The sequence below is a fragment of the Drosophila santomea genome, chromosome X, assembly GCF_016746245.2.
Source record: "Drosophila santomea strain STO CAGO 1482 chromosome X, Prin_Dsan_1.1, whole genome shotgun sequence".
Classification (NCBI taxonomy): Eukaryota; Metazoa; Arthropoda; class Insecta; order Diptera; family Drosophilidae; genus Drosophila; species Drosophila santomea.
In genome coordinates this window covers 10,838,419-10,857,641 of record NC_053021.2, presented here as the reverse complement: position 1 = coordinate 10,857,641, position 19,223 = coordinate 10,838,419, and the positions used below count along the sequence as shown (strand labels likewise).

At 46.2% G+C, this 19,223-nt stretch overlaps 3 protein-coding genes across 4 annotated transcripts; 2 read left to right on the top strand and 1 right to left on the bottom strand.

Annotated features, from left to right (window-relative positions):
* The first annotated feature begins 18 nt into the window (after positions 1-18).
* On the top strand, positions 19-8,471 carry LOC120457122 (receptor-mediated endocytosis protein 6 homolog). Its single transcript, XM_039644339.1, has 7 exons — positions 19-167; positions 2,521-2,689; positions 2,751-2,897; positions 2,964-6,706; positions 6,759-7,607; positions 7,681-7,777; positions 7,842-8,471. The coding sequence occupies exons 2-7, from the start codon at positions 2,543-2,545 to the stop codon at positions 7,980-7,982; spliced, it is 5,124 nt and encodes a 1,707-aa protein (XP_039500273.1). The 5' UTR covers positions 19-167; positions 2,521-2,542; the 3' UTR covers positions 7,983-8,471.
* An 87-nt stretch (positions 8,472-8,558) lies between these two features.
* Positions 8,559-13,831, bottom strand: LOC120457123 (kinesin-associated protein 3). Its single transcript, XM_039644340.1, has 9 exons — positions 13,482-13,831; positions 12,939-13,056; positions 12,030-12,195; positions 11,670-11,978; positions 11,470-11,606; positions 11,218-11,406; positions 9,679-11,154; positions 9,353-9,609; positions 8,559-9,287 (listed from the first exon to the last, which is right to left on the bottom strand). The coding sequence occupies exons 1-9, from the start codon at positions 13,784-13,786 to the stop codon at positions 9,143-9,145; spliced, it is 3,102 nt and encodes a 1,033-aa protein (XP_039500274.1). The 5' UTR covers positions 13,787-13,831; the 3' UTR covers positions 8,559-9,142.
* Positions 13,832-14,156: 325 nt separating this feature from the next.
* LOC120455408 (transmembrane protein 68) lies at positions 14,157-19,215 on the top strand. 2 transcript variants are annotated; one of them, XM_039641549.1, is made up of 4 exons: positions 14,157-14,789; positions 14,883-15,021; positions 17,500-18,166; positions 18,228-19,215. In XM_039641549.1, the coding sequence occupies exons 1-4, from the start codon at positions 14,744-14,746 to the stop codon at positions 18,345-18,347; spliced, it is 972 nt and encodes a 323-aa protein (XP_039497483.1). In that variant the 5' UTR covers positions 14,157-14,743; the 3' UTR covers positions 18,348-19,215. The 2 variants fall into 2 exon arrangements, with proteins under 2 accessions (XP_039497483.1, XP_039497484.1); XM_039641550.2 differs by lacking the exons at positions 14,157-14,789; positions 14,883-15,021 and adding an exon at positions 16,824-17,008.
* The last annotated feature ends 8 nt before the right edge of the window (positions 19,216-19,223 follow it).

Below are 19,223 nucleotides of genomic sequence, written 5' to 3'. Positions count from 1 at the left end.
TATCGATGGTCATGTCTATCGCCGATTGGCGATATCACTTCATTGTTTTTGTTGTTTTCCTTTTTGGAGACGCGTGTGTGTGTTTTGCGTGTGATAATTTATTTATTTTCCCGTTCCGTTTGTTTATGCACTATAATTTAAGTTCAGTTTTTAGCACAGGCGCAGGAGTAAGTAAAAAAATTTAAAACAAGAAAACATACGAGTAACAATATGTTGAAGTGAGTGCGCAAAAGTGCTGTGTTTGTGTGCGTATCCGTGTGTGAGTGTAACACTTAAAAATTGGTTTGAAAAAAGCAAGAGATTCATTCATAAAAAATGCAACAACAAAAGGGGGTCGTTGAAAGAAGAGGAGCACATAAAAATGCGCCGAAATGGAGAGGAGACAAGCAGGGAAGAAGGAGCAGCGACAACAATAACATCAATAACATTTTGGCCTTCGCCTATTGCTAGCCCCCTCTTGCTCCCACACGCACACTCGTGCAATTAGCGCCCACATAACGGACCTACGTTTTGGTTTTACTTTTCATTTTTGTGTTGCTTGCTTTTTTTGCATGTGTTTTTGTGCAATTCTCCCCCAAATTCTTTGTATTATTTAGTGCTCGGTACAACAAATCACCAAATAAACTAAACTATTAAACCACCCACACAATTGCAATTGCATATCCACCCCCCAATTCGCCATGTACGTGTGTGTGTTTGTGTGTGATGAGCGCAACAAATCAGTTGTGTTTTGTTTTGTTTTATTTTTTTCAGTTTACAAATTCCCCGTTTTTTGTGCTCTGAATGTACATACACATAAAATAACAGTCACTGCCCATGAACATTATTCCCACGTATGACCCATTGTTTATCTTAAGAAAAGCCAAAGACTTTCACACACTTATCGATAAGATAAAATTGAAAGCAAATACAATGGCTAGTAGATAGCCCTTTCTCACTCGCCAAATGCAACAGTTGCAGTCAACATATTAGAGCCAACAATTGGTGACAAAGTATATCAGTCATGCGTATAAACAAATAAAATAGTTTTCGTATAAGTCATTAACTGAAATGCTCTCTGTTTTACATTGTGATATTGTGTATTTGCGTAGATTTTGCGGTGAGTCAATGCAAAGCCACTACAATTGTGACCACCGCTGTAACCTGCATAACAACAGCCGTTAATTGAGGCGCAAATATTTGTAGCTGTCTCCCCTTTTTGGGGCGCTTCGTGCGCGGGGGGCAGCGGGGTGGAGCGCCGAGTGACAGGGCATTGGCTCTCGTAATTGACGTCTGCCCTTGACCAAGGCCTAAAAACAACGGCGAAATCCGCGTCACTGGAATAGAAACCGCGATCACAAGCAAAGCCATTGTTCGTGCAAGACTTATGCCATTCGAACGTCTAAAAACCAATATCTAACTACTTTTTTTGACTTCTTTGCAATGCTTATTTGCGCACAGAAACAGTGCGGGGCGTTCATATAGAACCACTATATATAAAAAATAAATTAAAATATCAAAATACATCATACAAGAAATTTCAACTCAGATTCATAATATGTAGACGTTTTACCTCAAATAAGATTTAGTTAAATGTATTATATAGTTTAATTTGTGCTCTGGAATTCCGTAATCAGGTTCCACTTAGTTTCACTAGTTATTCAGTTTACTTGGGCTCACATCATTCGAGAGACGTCAATTACACCGCGTGATACGCTTTCCCCCAGCGATTTTAGACGTCACAGGTGTAGACAATGGAAATAAGGTCAGGCTATAGGGACTTTTAGCGTATCCGAGCACAAAGATGCCCAGTCACATTGGAATAAACTGATCACGATTTAACACACCCAGATAACACACCTAGATATAGTTTCTTTTTTGTTCATCCATATGTAATGGGCAGTTTTAAGGGTATAATGGATATGATATCATATCATGTTATAAACACCAACATAAACATTCAACAAATAAATATTACATATATATTTATAAATATATAAGCAATGGCTTCAGTGCTTGAATGATATGACAGCCTATTTAAAAATCGATGTGTTTTAAAATCCCCATTGTCATCCATCAAATGTTTAGAATTTATTTATGTTCATCAATTAAGTGGCGCTCAGCCATTAAACTAGATGACAGCCTGGATCTATTTGAGTCGCAAGTAACAAACTGATATCAAATGGCACACATTTCCATAAATGATGCAAAGCAATTTAAATTGCGCCAATGCGCAGTTTTCAAGGCAGGGAAAATCGGAAAAGCGGATGGGAATGGGGAAATGATTGCAGTTTAGAATGAAAATTAAGCTGAATTCACAGAGTGGAACTATCCCTTATTCAAAATCAATTTCAAGCCAGTTGTCGGAATTATAAATAGGCATTCGCGGAAATGGATAAGCAATGGATGTATTCTTCCGTACGGAAATAAATGCAAAAATAAATAGATAATTCTAATTAATTTAACACACATTAAAATGTAAATTAAAAAAAAAGTATGTATATTTGAATTCCTGTTAACCTTTCACCTCTCTTTTTGCAGTCAGCGAAGGCTGCACCTAGCCATGGAGCCCCCAGCTGCTGGAAATCTTCTGGAGATCATGGACCTGGCCCGTACTCTCCGCCAGGAGCAGCTCTTCATCCAGCAGGAGCAGGCGGCCTTTGCCCAACTCACTGGAGCCTTCGAGACCAATGCAGGGACCATAACCAAGGTGAGTATTCTCATAATCACTAGTTCCAACACCAATTATTAATACTTTGGCTCTTTCGCAGTTGGCCTTTGTGTGTGCCCAGCAGCGGCAGATACTCAATGAGCTGCTCCTGGCGCGAACAGATCAGGATCCCCTGCTCTTCTGCCGCCGAGCAAGTGCCTACGATAGTGCCCAGTTTGTGGACGCCAAGCAGTTGCTGCCATATGAGGTGAGTATTGGCACAGAAATGCCAGTATCTGTCTACTAATAAATTGATTGGCAACCTAATTTCCAGCACGCCTTGGCCTACGAAGATCTGTTCAATTACTTGTATAATACACCTTATTTGTTGGCCCTCTCCCTGGCCACCGCGGATCGCTTATCCCTGCTCTCGGCCAGCCAGCTTGGCCAAATAATCAATACCATAGCGACGGGACTGTATGGCAATGCCATCAATACCAAGGATGTGGAACTGCTGCTCAAATTGCTGCGGGAACTGATTGAAATCCAATTGCTGACAAGCGAACAGCCCAGACGTTTACTTAGGACCAATAGCAGCTCCTTTGCCCGACTGTATCAGCGCTTGGTTGAGAGTCTGTTCTCCGCGAGAATTTTTCTAACCGCCGCCCTCCACGCTCCGCTTATGGGTGTGCTAAGTGAGCACGAGATTTGGCTGGATCTGGATCCCCACAAGCTAATGCAAACCTTCACGCCCAAGGAGCGTGAGAAGCGCTTTGGTTGCGAAGGTGATGAAGAATACCAGCGCAATGTGGCACGGTTTCATGCGGAAACATTGGGAAAACTGCACTCGCACGTCCAGGAGTTTGTGAAAAGTTTGCAACAGAGCTGGGCGCTGTTTCCCAGTTCTCTCAGATGGCTACTCCAAACGCTGAGCCAACAGCTACGGCAGTCGTTGCGCCACGAAGAGCAGGAGATCCGTCAGCTGCTCACCGACTTGGTGTTCACACACTTTATTTCACCAGCCATTGCCAGTGCTGATCTGCTGGGCATCATCGATGTTAATGTGAGTGAACGTATGCGGCACAATCTTAATCAGATTGTTAGATTGCTCCAACGACTGGCCCTCAACGATGAGGACAGCGAGCTGGTGCAGCTGATGGAGCTCTTAATGTTGGGACAGACTGGCGAGGATGTGGTGGCCATATTGCCCCAGCAAAGCGACTTTGAGCGTTCCCAATTGGCCATTAATCAAAGGGAGCTGGCGCAGCTTGTAGAGTTCTTTCGTTTACTAACTGCCCGAGACGAATATGACATATCCGTCGAGGAGAGACAGCGGCTGCAGAGGATTCTCGGCAGGATACCCAAGCAGCAGGTGCAGCAGCAGCAACAGCAAATACCTAAGGATACGCCAGATTCCCGAGAAAGTCCGGAGAAGAGCAAAAAAAGCAACAAGAGTCTGATAAACCTCGGCAAAGCCAAAAAGAAGCTGGCCAATAGCATGAGCTTTAGCAGTGGCAGCAGTAACCACAATCCGGTTCCAGTCTCAGAGCCACTGACCAATGGCCAGGCCAACACTTCGAATGGCAGCGGAGGACTGGGAGCTGACCTCGAGCACTGTTCCTCGCATAGCGGCAGCAACACGAGCTTGAGTTCCTGCGGAGCTAATATGCCGACTATAAATGATCCTCTAGACATGTCCGCTTCATCGGATCCGGTGCTGGTATTTAGCCTCTATAATGCGGGAGCAAAAAGCAAGCTGAAACCTCTGACAGAGGAGGAGGTTCTGAAGATGAACAGCATCGGTCAGGATGGCAGCAATCTGCTGCCTGCGGTGGTCACCACTGCTCCTTTGGCGCCCTCATCGGTCAACGATGATGTGAGTAGTCTGGAGGCCATGCGGAGACCGCAGGATGACGCGTCAATTGGGAATTCGGATAATCTGGAGGCTATCAGTGAAGCGGCTCATTCAGTTGCCAGTTCGCTGGACTTGGAAGAGCAGCAGGAGCGAGATGTTCATGAAAACGAGGACAACCTCTCCGATATGGTTTCAGCCAATGTGTCGGGCAGGGGGACACCCAACATCAGTGGTCGGGATACACCCTCATCGCAAGTAACAGATGGTGATGGTGCTGGCGGGGATTTGGGCCATCACCATGGTGTTCACGCCCGAGCAGCTGCCAATCCCCAAATGCAGAAGATGCTGCTATCCAAGGCCAGGTCTGACATCGAGGACAAGTTCTGCAAATTCGAGCTGAAAAAGTTCGAAGGAGACGAGAATGTGAGCATCATATCCGATACATGGTCCACAGATGTGCTGGCCTCGGATTCGGAGAACACTTTGGATGCCACAGTGAGCGAACGTGGTGACAGGGATAGGAATTTCTCCACACCCCTAATACCCTCCGCCGTCGTCCTGCCGGGCGATAACAATTTCGTTGTTGAGGCTTTGGCTAGAGCTGGTCGAGTTCCATGCGTCCACGGACCACAGCTGGATGCCTCCGATCAGCGATCGGAGAGCAATTGGAGCACTGATGTCTTGGCCAGCGATTCGGAGAAGCTGGCTGAAATAGATACCGATGACAATGTTTCCATTACGGCCAAATCGGATACGACGGCGCCACAGGCTGCGGTCCTCGACGACGATGATGAGGATGAGCAGACGCCCGGCAGCAGTGGCGATGGTGAGCCCGATCCGGATCGGGGAAACGGCAGTGAGCGAAGCCAGGAAGATTCGGCTTTCTTTGATGCCGTCAACTCCTATGAGGATGCCAATCTGTACCAGGGCGCCTCTTCGTTGGCCAGAAGTTCGGTGCGGACCAGCTATCATGTCCTGGGTGGGGAGAGCAGTTTCCAGCAGCAGTACAAGTGCAGCGGAGCCGATTCCAGTGGTCGAAAGACCACCCCGCTGATGGGCACATCCTGCATGCGTCGCCAAACTTCCGCGGAGAGCAGCATTAGTAATCAGAGCCTGAACTTAGAGGAACCGCCACCGCCCATGGGCAAGCATCATCACCATCACAGAGAGCACCATCATCGCGACTACCATCATCATCACCGGGAGAGGGAGCGGTCAGCACTTAAGAAAAAGAAACACCAGCAGCAGGAAAAGGAACATCGCGATCTTATCGATTTCAGCGACTGCAGCGAGGACAAAGAAGAGCTGGCAAGGAATAGGGACGAGGAGCAGCCGCCCGGCCTGGTGCAACAGCTGCTGGACATGATTAGCCAGGATGAACAGACCGGAGGAGTTTCCAGTTCCTCACCCAATGTGGAACATCGTCGCATCTCCATCGAGCAACGCTCGGCCATCATAGATGGTCGACGAAATGGCATTCTGGCGGGCAGTATGCGGCGCCATCAGAGCTTGAACTACGAGAATCACGAGATTATGCTGAACTCCATGTTGCCGAAAACCGACGATGACAAGCAGGAGATGCTACTTTGTGTGCAGACGCAGCAATTGCAGCTGGAGGAGCGAAGAGGATCCACCGGCTTGAGGGCAGAGGTGGACGCATCTAACGGAGCAGCAGCGTCTGGAGGATCGGGCCTGAAACCGCCTACCAAAGCCACCGGAGCCATACCAAAGAGCATTAGTTTCGACGCCAGCGCGGACAAGGACAAGCAGCCCTATCATCGGGACAGAGAAAGGGATCGCGAAAGGGACAGGGAACGGGAACGTGATAGAGAACGAGATCGGGAGCGAGATCGCGTGCGGGATCGGGAACGAGATCACCACGGCGCTGGCATATTCAACAAGCTAAAGCAGGGCATCTTCAAGAATCGCCGGGGAACGAGCGCCAAGAGTCCAAACAACTCCAGTAACCAGGCCACTCCGGCAGCCAACCCTTCTAGTGTCCAAGCGGATATTCGCAGCGTTAGCTTCGATCCCAGTGCCGGATGCGATAACTTCGGCACCCACTACTGTGATACGAGCGAGGACATCCTGGCCAAGTACCGCCGCAAGGTAAGCAGCTCCAGCGAGGCCACCAACTCCGATTCCACGGGCAATGGCCATGGAGGAGGACCAACGGGATCCGGAGCAGCTGCTGCCCATCTGCATAAGCACATGAATGGAGGGTGAGTAAATGGTGCTTTTAATATCCCGCCTTCTATAGCATTCATCTTTCAGGCAAATTCCCGGCGTGTGCTTTGGCAGCGTGAAGCAGAAGCTCCGCACTGTGCTCTCCCGGACGGATCTGCATAGTGGCGATTTCCGCCAAACCTCGACCACATCCACAACGATGGCCACCCCGCTACAGATCTACCTGCAGATCCAGCTGGCGCAGTGCATCAGCCTGCAGCGATTACCGCAAATCTCGCACGTGGCCGAGGCCCTGCGTTGTTTGGCCCAATTGGAGCGACCCCAGCATGGCCAGCTGTTGGCTGAATTGCAGCGGGATCTGGAGCGACGGCAAAGCTATCTACAGTACCTGATGCGACATAGGCAACAACTCCTGCTGCGATCGGAGCAATTGGAGCAGCTGGAGGCGCGATTGCGTGGCGAAGCGCGCAGCAGCCAGAGATGTTTGCTGCAGGCACTGGTCAGAATGTATCTGGCTTGGGCCCGTCAGCAGGAGAAGCTGGAGCAGTTTCAAACGGAGTTCGCCCAGCTACGAGCGAGCGATGAACGCGTTGAGCTCACCGAGGAGTTTGTGGAGTCCCTGCTGCAGGAGCTGCGCTCCAGTGCAGATCTCCAGGACGAGTGGCAGGTGGATGCAGCACGCGTGGCCATCGAGAGAATGCTACTGGAGCAGATGTACGAGCAGGTGATGTTCCCCAATGAGGATGCCGATGTGTCGCGGGATGAAGTGCTTTCCGCGCACATTGGGAAACTTCAGCGGTTCGTGCATCCCGCCCATCCGGCGCTGTGCATTGCCCAGGAGTATTTGGGCGAGGCACCGTGGACGTTTGCCCAGCAGCAGCTGTGCCACATGGCCGCCTACAAGACGCCACGCGAAAAGCTGCAGTGCATCATCAAGTGAGTCATTTGTGAACTATTCGTTTTTGTGTTTAATTCCCTTACATTTACCATCATACCATCAAAATTTTAGCTGCATCTCAAGCATCATGAGCCTGCTACGCATGTCCAGTGGTCGGGTGCCCGCTGCGGATGATCTGCTGCCCGTGCTTATATACGTAGTGATAATGGTGAGTCACCTCTGGATTCTCTCCATTTGGTAACTAATAACTATATATTCGACGTCTGCTGCAGGCCAATCCCCCGTATTTGCTGTCTACCGTGGAGTATATCAGCTGCTTCCTGGGCAAAAAGCTAGAGGGCGAGGACGAGTTCTATTGGACGCTTTTTGGATCCGTGGTCAAGTTCATCAAGACCATGGACTATCTGGACTAGCGGTATTTGTTTAGGGCTTAGGTGGATGTATCTGTAGATTTGTTTATCGCTTTGTTGTAGGCATTACACCAATCCCACTTCTCCAGTCGATATTTTCCATATTTATATGTATATCTGTGTCTGATATTTGTGTAAAAATTTGTTAAAACCATAGTGTAAGTCCAAAACTACGGCGGGTGGGACGCGATCCAAGTCAAACCGAACCGGAATCGGAACCGCAACCGGAACACCAATCAGTGCGAAATGCCAATGCTGAAGAAGAGAGCTAGGTTAAGGTTAACATTGAACGCTAGAAGGCCTCGCCTTACGGATATCCACGATATATAGTGAACTAGAGAACATATTCTTCTATTTATATATACACGTACATAGATATATGCATGTTTATCGGATCGGTCTAGCCACTGTCATAAGTATGTTTCGGAAACGAACGGCAACTTAATATTCCTTATTGTGTAACACAAAATTAAAAACCAATATTATTTCAAATGATTGTATTTTTAATGGCGAAACAGCCTATGGATTTCGAAAAGTACTCACCCCTTTTACCAGGCATCAAACAAAACAAACTTGGTGAACATTTACATTAGCTTTGTATATATTCTTCGGCGTTTCATTCTGTTCATTTGTCGTCGCCCGTTGTGTAATATTACAATTTGACTTTTGTTCATAAGGTATTTGAAACAACGAAAAGTTAAGGTTCGGTAAACTAAAACAAGTACAACTAAAAACGTTTGACGTAATACTTTAAGTGAGAGATTATTGCACAGTAATTGCATTGCGAGCAACCAAGGGGAAGCTAAGCCATAAATCGTACTAATACAAGGCCTCAATAAATTAAATATTAATAAATAACAAAAAATACCATACCAATAAGTAAGTAACCAAACTTAAATTAATCTGTGACTGTGCGCCGTTGCTTGATTTGAATGTCTTGAGTACAAAGTTGCCGCGTCGCTAAAATCATTTAACGTCTTTGACTAACAAGCGTGAAAGGTGTCATATATATATATATATAAATATATATGCAATAAATCCAAGCAGAAGGTCGTTAATAGATAGATAGTGACTAAACATGTACACGGGGGGCAAACAGCAGAAGCTTCTTAATTCAAATTTGATCGGTTCGGGTTGACCTTCTGCAAGAGCTTTGTCCACATTTAAGCCATCAGCAGCTCCTCGTGCAGGCCATCGGTATCCAGGGATTTGTTAGACTTGAATATAAAGTTGTTGTCGCTGGAGCCCTGCGACTTGGAACTGGAGGTCATGTTGTACAGATCATCGAGATCCTGACTGCGGCGATAGCTGTGCAATGGCAATAATCACTTATAGACTCAAATCGAACTGGAAACTTGACGTGCGAAACTCACGTGCTAAGTGGTCTGCTGTAGGTGGACATGGCCGGGCTGGCCGGATTGTTGTTGCTATGGTTACTGTTGCTGTTGCTGTCATTGTCGGCATTGTCGTTGTAGAGATCGCAATTGTCCAAGTACTCGGAGCGCAGATACGTGTCCAGATCGTTGTCGCACTCGTCCTCCTGGTCGGCGTAGTCCTGCTCATTATCCTGGTCCTGCTGCGACTCCACCATGCACAACCACTGTGAGTTGTGGTTGCGGAACTTCTCCAGCTGCAATGTAACGCAAAAAAAACATGTTTATGCTCAGGCATGCCTTATTTAAGCTGGCAGGCAACTCACCTTGATGCGCTTGGCCCACTCGCTGTCACTAATGGCGATAATGTCCAAGCAATAGTCGCACACCTTACGGATCTCCTCGTTCTTGTCGTGCATCAGATCGATCAGATAGGCAGGCGATTCCGTCTCCTTGATCATATACTCCCTGGTGCTTTCGTGCCGAAGGATCTGCTGAAACACAAAGATGATCTGCAGCACAATCTCGTCATCCTCCTGCTTGGCTTTGAGCAGCTCGATCAGGGATATAACCACTTTGGCGCGACAAAAGAGCAGCGCACACAGCTCGTCGCAGGCGCAGGTGCCCAAGTAAACAATGGTGTCCAGCACAAGATCGTCCATTCTGGAACACGGCACCAATATCTGCCTAATCCATGGAATCAGCTGGAAGTTCTGCAAGATCTGCGAGTAATCCAAATCGGTGAGGGCCAGGTTTCCTAAAATACCGAGGCATTCCACTATAAAGGCCTCGTCGTCGCAGATGGTCAATATGCGCGCCAGATCCCCCACATAGTCGATGAACTGCAGCTGCAGGGACTCATGCTGCGACAAGTTTCGCAGCAGTTTCATCAGCAAGGCATCCTGGTATTTGAAGGCTCGATCCATCAGGCTATGCAACCTTTGGCCCTCCACCATAATCTGGGCATTACGGCGATTTAGCGAGAGATTAATGCACAAGGCAATGAGATCCAGATCGACTTTAACATTGAGGTTTAGGATAATGGCATCAGTGGCCATTTGCACGCACTCCGTTTGCGTAAACATGCCCTTCACTTTGTCATCCAAGCTCATGTGGTACAGTATCTTCACTGCAATGCCGTGATGCTTCTCATCGTTAATGAACATCACCAGCATGGGCAGATAGCCGGCGGCGATCATCTTACGACGCAGCCCGCCGTCGAAGGAGAGATTGAAGACCAGCTTCAAGGTGACCTGCACCAGATCCGTGTGCGTGCTCTGGAACAATCGTGGCAGCTTGGCCACAATGTTCAGGGCGCCCATCTCGTCCTTGTTGTCGCCTACAATCGATAGCTTTTTGAGGAACGTGCTGACGAGCATCAGGAGATCGATGTTCTGCCTATCCAGCGCCTTTACCAACATCTTGACGATGTGCTTGCGGCGCATCTTCTCCTCCAGCTTAACATTCTCAGCCATGTTTAGCAGCAGGTAGAAGGCCACGCGCAGCAGCTGCTCCTGCTTTTTGGCGAAGATCTTGAGCTGCTTGTTCAACCGATCGATCTCCTCCTTTTTCACCTTGGGATCATTCCTGTCCAGCGACTCGTTGCTTTGGGCCTTCAGTTCAGCGGGCACAGATGGAGGATCGGCGGCAGGTGACCCGCCGGCGCAGAGAGACTCGTGATAGCTGCTGTTCAAGATCTGGCTCTTGATCAGCGACGACGACATTGAGCCGTGAAAGCTGCTCCAATTGCCCGACTTGGGCCGTTGTTTTAGTTCCGGAATGCGACGTCGCGGCGGCTCCATCTAAACGTAAATTATTGATTATTTTATCAATATATTTCTTAATATCTTAAAAGTAAAAATTACCTCCTTGGGCTTCTCCTCGTTCATGATGTCCAGGAAGTCGTCGGTGCTGCGGTTCAGCTTCTCCTTGCTGGCCTTTGCCGAGTGTGGAGTGGAGGATCCATTCGGCTGCTTGCGCACGTCCAGCTCATTGCGCATTGTCTCGTAGCGGCGCAGCTCGTAGTCAATCACATCCATGCAAAGCGATCCAATCTGACGTAGATCAACAAAGATTAAGTCATTACTCAGAACTCAATTAAAAAACTGTATTCCCACCTTATATTGCACAATGAGCGGATGAAACTTTGTGTATGTGGAGAAGCAGAAGAAAATGTAGATTATGTTGGTGGAGAGATCCAGGGATTTGCGCCAATCCTCGCGCAGAACACGTGACAAGGCGCTGAGGCAGGCTTCTAAAATGATGGAATAAATGCATGTGTAAGATTTAAAGTTACGGAACTGCAACATTTCCTTACCATTCTTTTCCAGCTCCTCGAGATTATCGGGATTTCGCGCCATCTGAAGGATCATGGCCGAGCCACGGATGCGTTCGCCCAGCTCCTCGTACAGCAGCTCCACATACTCATCGATATTGTTGATGGACACATCCGCCGTGGACGTGGCGGCACTCAGCGCATTCGACACGCCATTGCTGGCTCCTGTAGAACCGCTTCCGGTGCTGCTGGTCATGGCCGCCACACTGCTGTGCGATCGGGCAGAGGAGCGGGTTTGCGAGGTGTGCAGCGCCGCCGATCGCCGGCTGTGAGTGTTGTTATCTGGAATATCTAATGGGTATTCAATTAGTGTGGATATCCGATTACAACCGAACTTCTTACCATTGCTGGCATTATCCTTGCGATTCTTCAGATAGAAGATTATCTGCTCGACGTCATTTAGCTGGGACTTGTGGATGAGATCGCATTTCTCCACCACTTCTCGTGCCAAGGCAGCCGGATCCGTTTTGGCGTTCAGCGAGCGGAGTCGAATGATTTTTTGACAGTGCTGGGCGATTAAATACAAGATATACATTAGTAATGAGTGAAATAGTGTGCTATTAAGCTAATTGCTTCGCAGTTCTTTTGCTATTTATAAACAACGAGTAATTACCAAGGCGGTTTTAAACTTGAGGAACTAGTTAAGGAGCACTTCAGTGGCCAATTATTCACTTCGCATGTGAACTGAACTAAAAACTTTTACGGTCGCCAAGATTTCTGGCCGAAAGCGACAAAAAAAGAGACTTACTATTTATTTATGGTCGTGAACAATCGACGAAAAATGAGCTTGTCGCTCGGCCAAAAAACGTGAATTGAGGTTAAAGACCTGGCCAACCAACCGCTTTTGGGTATCTTTTTTTTTTGTTTTACATTTTGTACTCTTTACTTGGAGCGCAACCCGTCAGACCCCGTTGTTGTTGCGTTATCGATTGGGCCTCTCAATGTCAGCTTCTGCCCCCCACCCCTAACCCTTTTTGGGGTACACCGGAAAAAACAGAAGTAACTTTCATAATTACCTATTTGTATAATGTTTTTGTAGAGTAAAAACTGTTAGTACTCGAACTAATAAGCTTTATATGTATATAACTAGATAGTATATAGTTTTAAGAAGCAAGCATAAATTAAGAACTAAGTCAATCATGACTCTCTCCATCAACATCTCGAAACTACCGAAACTGTTTGTGCAATTCAATACCCTTGCATTACCAACATTTTCTCCCAGTGCAGCGATGTGTAAGCATGCGTTCTTACCTTCTTCTCCTCGATCATCGGATTGTTGGGCTCCCCGAAGACGGTGGCCTCCAGTTGGTAGTTGACAATCAGCGCCTTATCCGTGGGATGCGGTTCAATGGAGCCGCCTTTCCACCTCCTTCGTCGTTTGTTTGTTGTGGTTTTTGCATATTGTTTGATTTTTGGATTGAGAGCGAGACAAATTGTTGGATCAATCATAAATTATGCGGTTCAATGCGTAGTGAGGTAACAGGCTTTTCAATCCCCTGGGGAATATTCTACTTTTGAGTGTGGATTAACTTATACGTTCGTTCTATTTAAACGTCCAACAAAGTTAAGAACCTAATGAATAACGGTTGCAAGCCACAAAAACAAAAAGAGGAAGCTTGAAAGCAAAGTGGAAAATCAATAGAGAGCGCAAGGTGATTGTGGCTCTCTTTCTGACGTATGACGAGTGTTTTTGCTATTTCTTTTGTTCTTCTGCCACTTGTACACCCACACATGAAAATAAACAAACGCACGCACACACGCACGCAAGCACGATCTAATCCCATACATACGCACTTTTTAATGAACTTGGCGTCATCGTTTGTTTGCATTGTTGTTGCTGCTGGCGGAGAGCGACTAGAATTTGTCAAATTGTTTATGAAAACCAGAGGCTCCTCTTCGGTGGGCGGCAGGTGCGCGGGGTGGCGGTTTTGGTGGCGCGGAGTGGGACTCCTTTGCAGCTGCTGCTCTCTTTGCGCTCTCTTCTGCTCGCACAAATCGCCGGCAATCGCATTTATTATGTAATAGACGTAGTGAATCACAATTGGCAGCAGCACCAAGCCCGAGATTATTTGGAAAATTAATAACAAAACAAATTGCATGCGATTGCAATGCGACTTCCGATTTAACGTCGATAAGTGCTAGAGCTGGCACAACTGTCAGTGCTCAGGCGATACTATCGACGGTGTCACGGCATCCAGCAACCATCGATAGCTTTCAATCGATAATCATCCAATTAGCGAATATTTAAAATTCAAGTTGGCGGTATCATAGTTTTTATACAACTCATCAAGGACTTTACGTTCATAACATGCAAACGAAAGTTTAACCATAACCGCTTTTATATTTTTCGAACTTCCTAGCCCGGCTAGAAAAACCTGTAATTTGCCATAGGAGCATCACTGTTCTGTTCTTGCTGCTAAGAACCGAAGTCTGGCAGCGCCCGCATCCAGAACAGCTGGGCTGGCGTTGCCAGGTGTTAAGAACGTTGGCGAGCAACAGAAAAGCAAACGAAATGAAATGGAGGAACAACAATAAAAGAATCGCTACTTTGTAGTATTATTAACCAAACAAAAGTGCGGCGCGATCACAATGTTTCTGACTGCGAACGGCGTCGGTTGTCTTTACTGCGTGTGAGCTGAGCGTAGCGCAGCGGTGCGATTTGTTTACATTCTGCTAGAAAAATCACAACAAGCAAACAAACAGTATCGTCTGACAATAACAATAACAATAGCAATAATAACAACAACTATAACAATAACATGCAAATAAAATGCATTTCAAGCGGCGCAAATAAATGATTCAAATTAAACGCACGACACGATGACCATTTAAAAGAATCGCCAAGCAGGAAGAATCGAAAAGAATTCAAGAAACGCAAAGCGAGCCGAAGAAAGTGTACAAAATCAGGCCAAACCGATTTGTTTTTTCTTCTTTCGTTATTTTTTTCTATTTTTTGTTTGTTTTTGTTTTTTGTTGTGGTGTGGTGTGCGGCTTCAGTTGCGTTTTCATTTCTCTTTCGCACAAGAACAACAAATGAAGCACGGAAGCGCCTGAAAATGGAATTTCTGGAGAACCTGTACAAAACGCTGCACTCCCTGCTGTGTGAGTAATATCAGATATTTTGGGGCCCGATAATGGGCATTGCTGACTTACAAATGCGCCATTGCGCACCATCTGCATACCCTGTGATTTTAGCCTCCTACATCGATCTGGACTATTCGCTATGGCTATATCGCTTCTTGACCCCGCTAATTGTCACCTTTCTGCTGCCTTTGGTCTTCGTGGCCCTCATCTACATTTCGTTTCTGGTGCTTTTCATCTACAAGCTGCACAGGTAAGCGAAAACAGTGTGAAATGGAAATGTTGGAAATTGTGGGAAATGCGGGTAGAATGAAGGGACAAACGGTGGGAAATTAAAATTACAACCATTTACAGTGTGCTTCTCGGGCTCCCTTTCCACTGTTAATGAACTCTCTCATGCTGATCGCGCACTTTTTGCAGCCAATTCTCCCCCCTCACTCTCGCTCCCTCTCTCTTTACCACCCACCTCCCATTAACCGGCGTCTTCCGTCCCGCTCTGCACCTGTAATTAAAAGGGCACACAAAGGGAGGTGGAGAGAAAAAGACTGAAAGAGGGGCAGAGAGCGAGAGAGGGAGTTGGGCAGCCAGTGTTGCCAACAAAAAAAAGCTAGATAAAACAAAGCACGAGAATACAGTGCACACTCCATATGTCACACTTACAAAAAAGCTGGCCACTTAATGTAGTGAATACAACTTTTGTCTTAGTTTTTACTGTTCTCAAAGAAACTTCTGATATTAATTTAATCGCAATGCAGTTTGTTCCTTAAAATGCTGAAATTACCACTTTGATAAACTCCAAATATGTATTGAATCAGCGAAATTGTGGGTATTAAAAGAGGTGCTCAGCAATAATTGACCACTTTCTGCATATTAAGGCAATACGAACCTAAAATCAGCCGATAATAATAATCTACATGTGTTAATCAATAATGCTGTTCCTAGCTCGAAAACAGTTTTGAAAGCATTAATAGTCAGTTCGGCTTGTATTTCAGTCGATTTAAAATCAGGCTAATTGTGACATGCACCAAATAGAGATATATACTTATGATATATAGACTTGAAAATAGCCAAGTTGGGTGGCATTGGAAACACTGACCCTTGAAGAACATTACACCCTCGACCATTGCACCGATACTGAAAAGCCCAGCTGAACGGCAGGTGATCGACACGGCCAACTTTTACTCAGCTTATGAATATATATGCATATATACTCACATACAACACATACTGGCGCGATTCTATTTATTCTACATACATTTCCAACTCTCTAAAGCCCAACCGGTTGGCCATGCTAATTAGCCGAGAAGCCCTAATGGCTATAACTAAATTGGTGAGCGAGTTCTGCAGCCCACCGACTGCACACAGAGAAAAATCGTTACAATAGCCTGATTTTGTTAGCAGTTCCAAGTTCAAGAGGGCCATGCAAACATTTAACTTCTGTTTGTACGACGATAATTCGTTGCTCAAACAAGATTATATTTTATGGCAGACTTGGGCTTAAAATGCATTACAAGTCATAAAATATATACAGTACTTATATGCCAAACAATGTTGCATGTTTGACACCTTTTATATGTTAAACGAGGCATACTATAGTTGGGTTTTTCTCAGTGGAAACTGCCCTTATTTCAGTACAATTCAATTGTCGTCGGTGGAAGTGAACAGAAACAGAAATGAGAAATCCAATCACCAGTTCCTTCTGGCTGGCAGTTTATTGTTGATCGGAGGCTTTACTGTACCGGTGCCTATCATTTCATAACGTCGAAGAGCCCGCCCCCAAATTGCCCCTCTTCTAATCACGGGAATTATGAAGCCACAATGAATCGAATGCAATTAGATAGCTGTAGCTCTTTACCTCATGTTTAATCGGACAAGTTTAATGGACAAGTTTTGCAATAAAAGCTTAACAATGCATAAAGAGTGTTCTTTTTATTGTGCCGTGTTAATCGCATGATAATTATACTATCATTTTTAGAATTACGAAATTGCCCAGCGACCTTGATCCATAGAAAGTAATGGCATCTCGTTGGATCCAGAGATTAGAGTTTCGCTTGTAAAATCACTGACTAAATGCCAATATCTTTTTGATATACATATGTACATATATTATTATTCCCTGGAAATGACTGGGATTCTTTGCGATTTCGATTCCGGACCGACTTTGTTTTGGTCGCCAAGGGGCCAAAAGATTTGTGAATGAACCCTGTTATCAGTGCCCAACTAAACGCAGTTTTGCCAAGGTGAGGCGAACTTTGTTTATAAAAATATGTACATGTGGTTGCATATTGATTTATAAGTTCTTTGATATGGAGAGACACGACCATTTTATGCTGATAACACCTGCGGACAGCCAACTAAATTTAAACATAATTATCAGTGCCCGCTTGCTCCTCTTCATTCCTTCCCCCCTCCCGCCTGCCACTTGATTCGGGAGCTGAGCTGAGCAAACACGAATGACCTTCTCGAACTTCAGTACTTCGCCTCCGATCAGCTCCAGAATGAGATTCTATATGTTGTGGCACTATGCCCAAGAATTTGCTCATGAATAAGCTGGAATTACTGGGGATCTATTCAGATAACTTGGGGTATATATCTACATAAGTAAAGTCATATCATTTCAGTTTCACTTTGTGAAAAGATATGTGATATGTAAACATGTAATTTCCCATTCCAACTGTCGATTGCCCATGATAAATACGAATTACTAGTGCTCACCTGTGTTTTTTTCCAGGCAGGTGATAATGCGCGCGGTGCAGGGCGATCGCAATTTCTGGCGGGTGGGCCGCAAGATAGTGGCCGCCATCTGGGACGCACATGCGCGGATCTACCATGGCTACGAGGTGATCGGACTGGAGAATGTGCCGCAGGAGGGACCGGCGCTGATTGTCTACTACCATGGCGCCATACCCATCGACATGTACTACTTGAATTCGCGCATGCTGCTGCAGCGCGAGCGCCTCATCTACACCATTGGCGATCGGTTTCTGTTCAAGCTGCCCGGATGGGGCACCATCTCGGAGGCATTCCACGTCAGTCCCGGCACGGTGCAGTCGTGCGTGAGCATACTGCGGGATGGCAATCTGCTGGCCATCTCGCCGGGCGGCGTGTATGAGGCACAGTTCGGGGATCACTACTACGAGCTGCTGTGGCGGAATCGCGTCGGCTTTGCCAAGGTGGCCATCGAGGCGAAGGCGCCCATCATTCCCTGCTTTACGCAGAATCTGCGCGAGGGCTTCCGCCAGGTGGGCATCTTTCGCACGTTCTTCATGCGCCTGTACAACAAGGTGCGCATTCCGGTCTATCCCATCTACGGCGGCTTTCCCGTCAAGTTCCGCACGTACCTGGGCAAGCCCATACCCTACGATGAGAGCCTAACGCCGCAGGATCTGCAGATTAAGGTGACTGCAGCACTACTTTCCATTACACTTGACTAATGCTTGCTCTTGCTTTTCTTTACAGGTGGCGACGGCCATCGAGGATCTGATCAATCAGCACCAGCGCCTGCCCGGCAGCATTCTGCTGGCTCTGCTGGACCGACTGCCCACGTTCAGGCGACGCATCCGGCAGAAGGAGGAGTGATCCAGTGGCGTTTAGCGCATAGAGAGATTAACAGATTGAGCTTGGTCCTGGCCATATAAAGACTTTGTTCCATGTACTTCATGATGTGTGTAGGCAGCGCCATATATACATATATCTCTGTAGACCATACTTACTTAACCATGCAACTGAAACCACTTTGCAACGTTGTAAATGCCTCCCAGCCCTTTGCTTTCAGTTCGTTCGTTAGTCACATCTCGAGTTCATTGCAATCTGAATGTTTCAATTAGCCCTAAAGTACTAAAGTACGATTAAGCACTTGAGTCGAGCACCGAACAAAGAGGAACTCCGCCTTAATATTTTGTATATGCCGTGTCTTCTCGAAGGAGACACGTTCGCTGACCATTTTTCATATTTGAACTCGTTTTCCTTCCTTTTAGCGTAATTGTAGAACACATTAAGCAATTATGTCGTTAGTTTTCCATTAGGTATATCGTGAATACATATATCATTTTTGTACCTTTTTTTAATGCAACAAAACAAACGCAAGTGAAATGCAAACGAAGAAAAGACGATTTATATCTGCCTGTGAGTGTAAGTGTGTGCGATTGTGTGTACTATATAGTTAAGGAAATCGTGTATAATATAGCTATAACATCGGAGTATTCCAAGCGACAGGAATTTCAAAAGATCTATGGAATAAAAGCGGAAAAAACTTAAATAAAACTACAAATTTGATTGTAATTTTAAAATTCGTCTATTTAACGCTAGAAATGTTTACTTTTCACTCGGTTTGTTGTCAAAGTTTCTTAAGTATCGTACAGCAACTGGAACGTGAAAATGCTAAGGACTACACGCAATTGGGGCAGTCTAACTAGGAATAGATGGGTTTTCATCGACGCGGAATCGCCAAACACA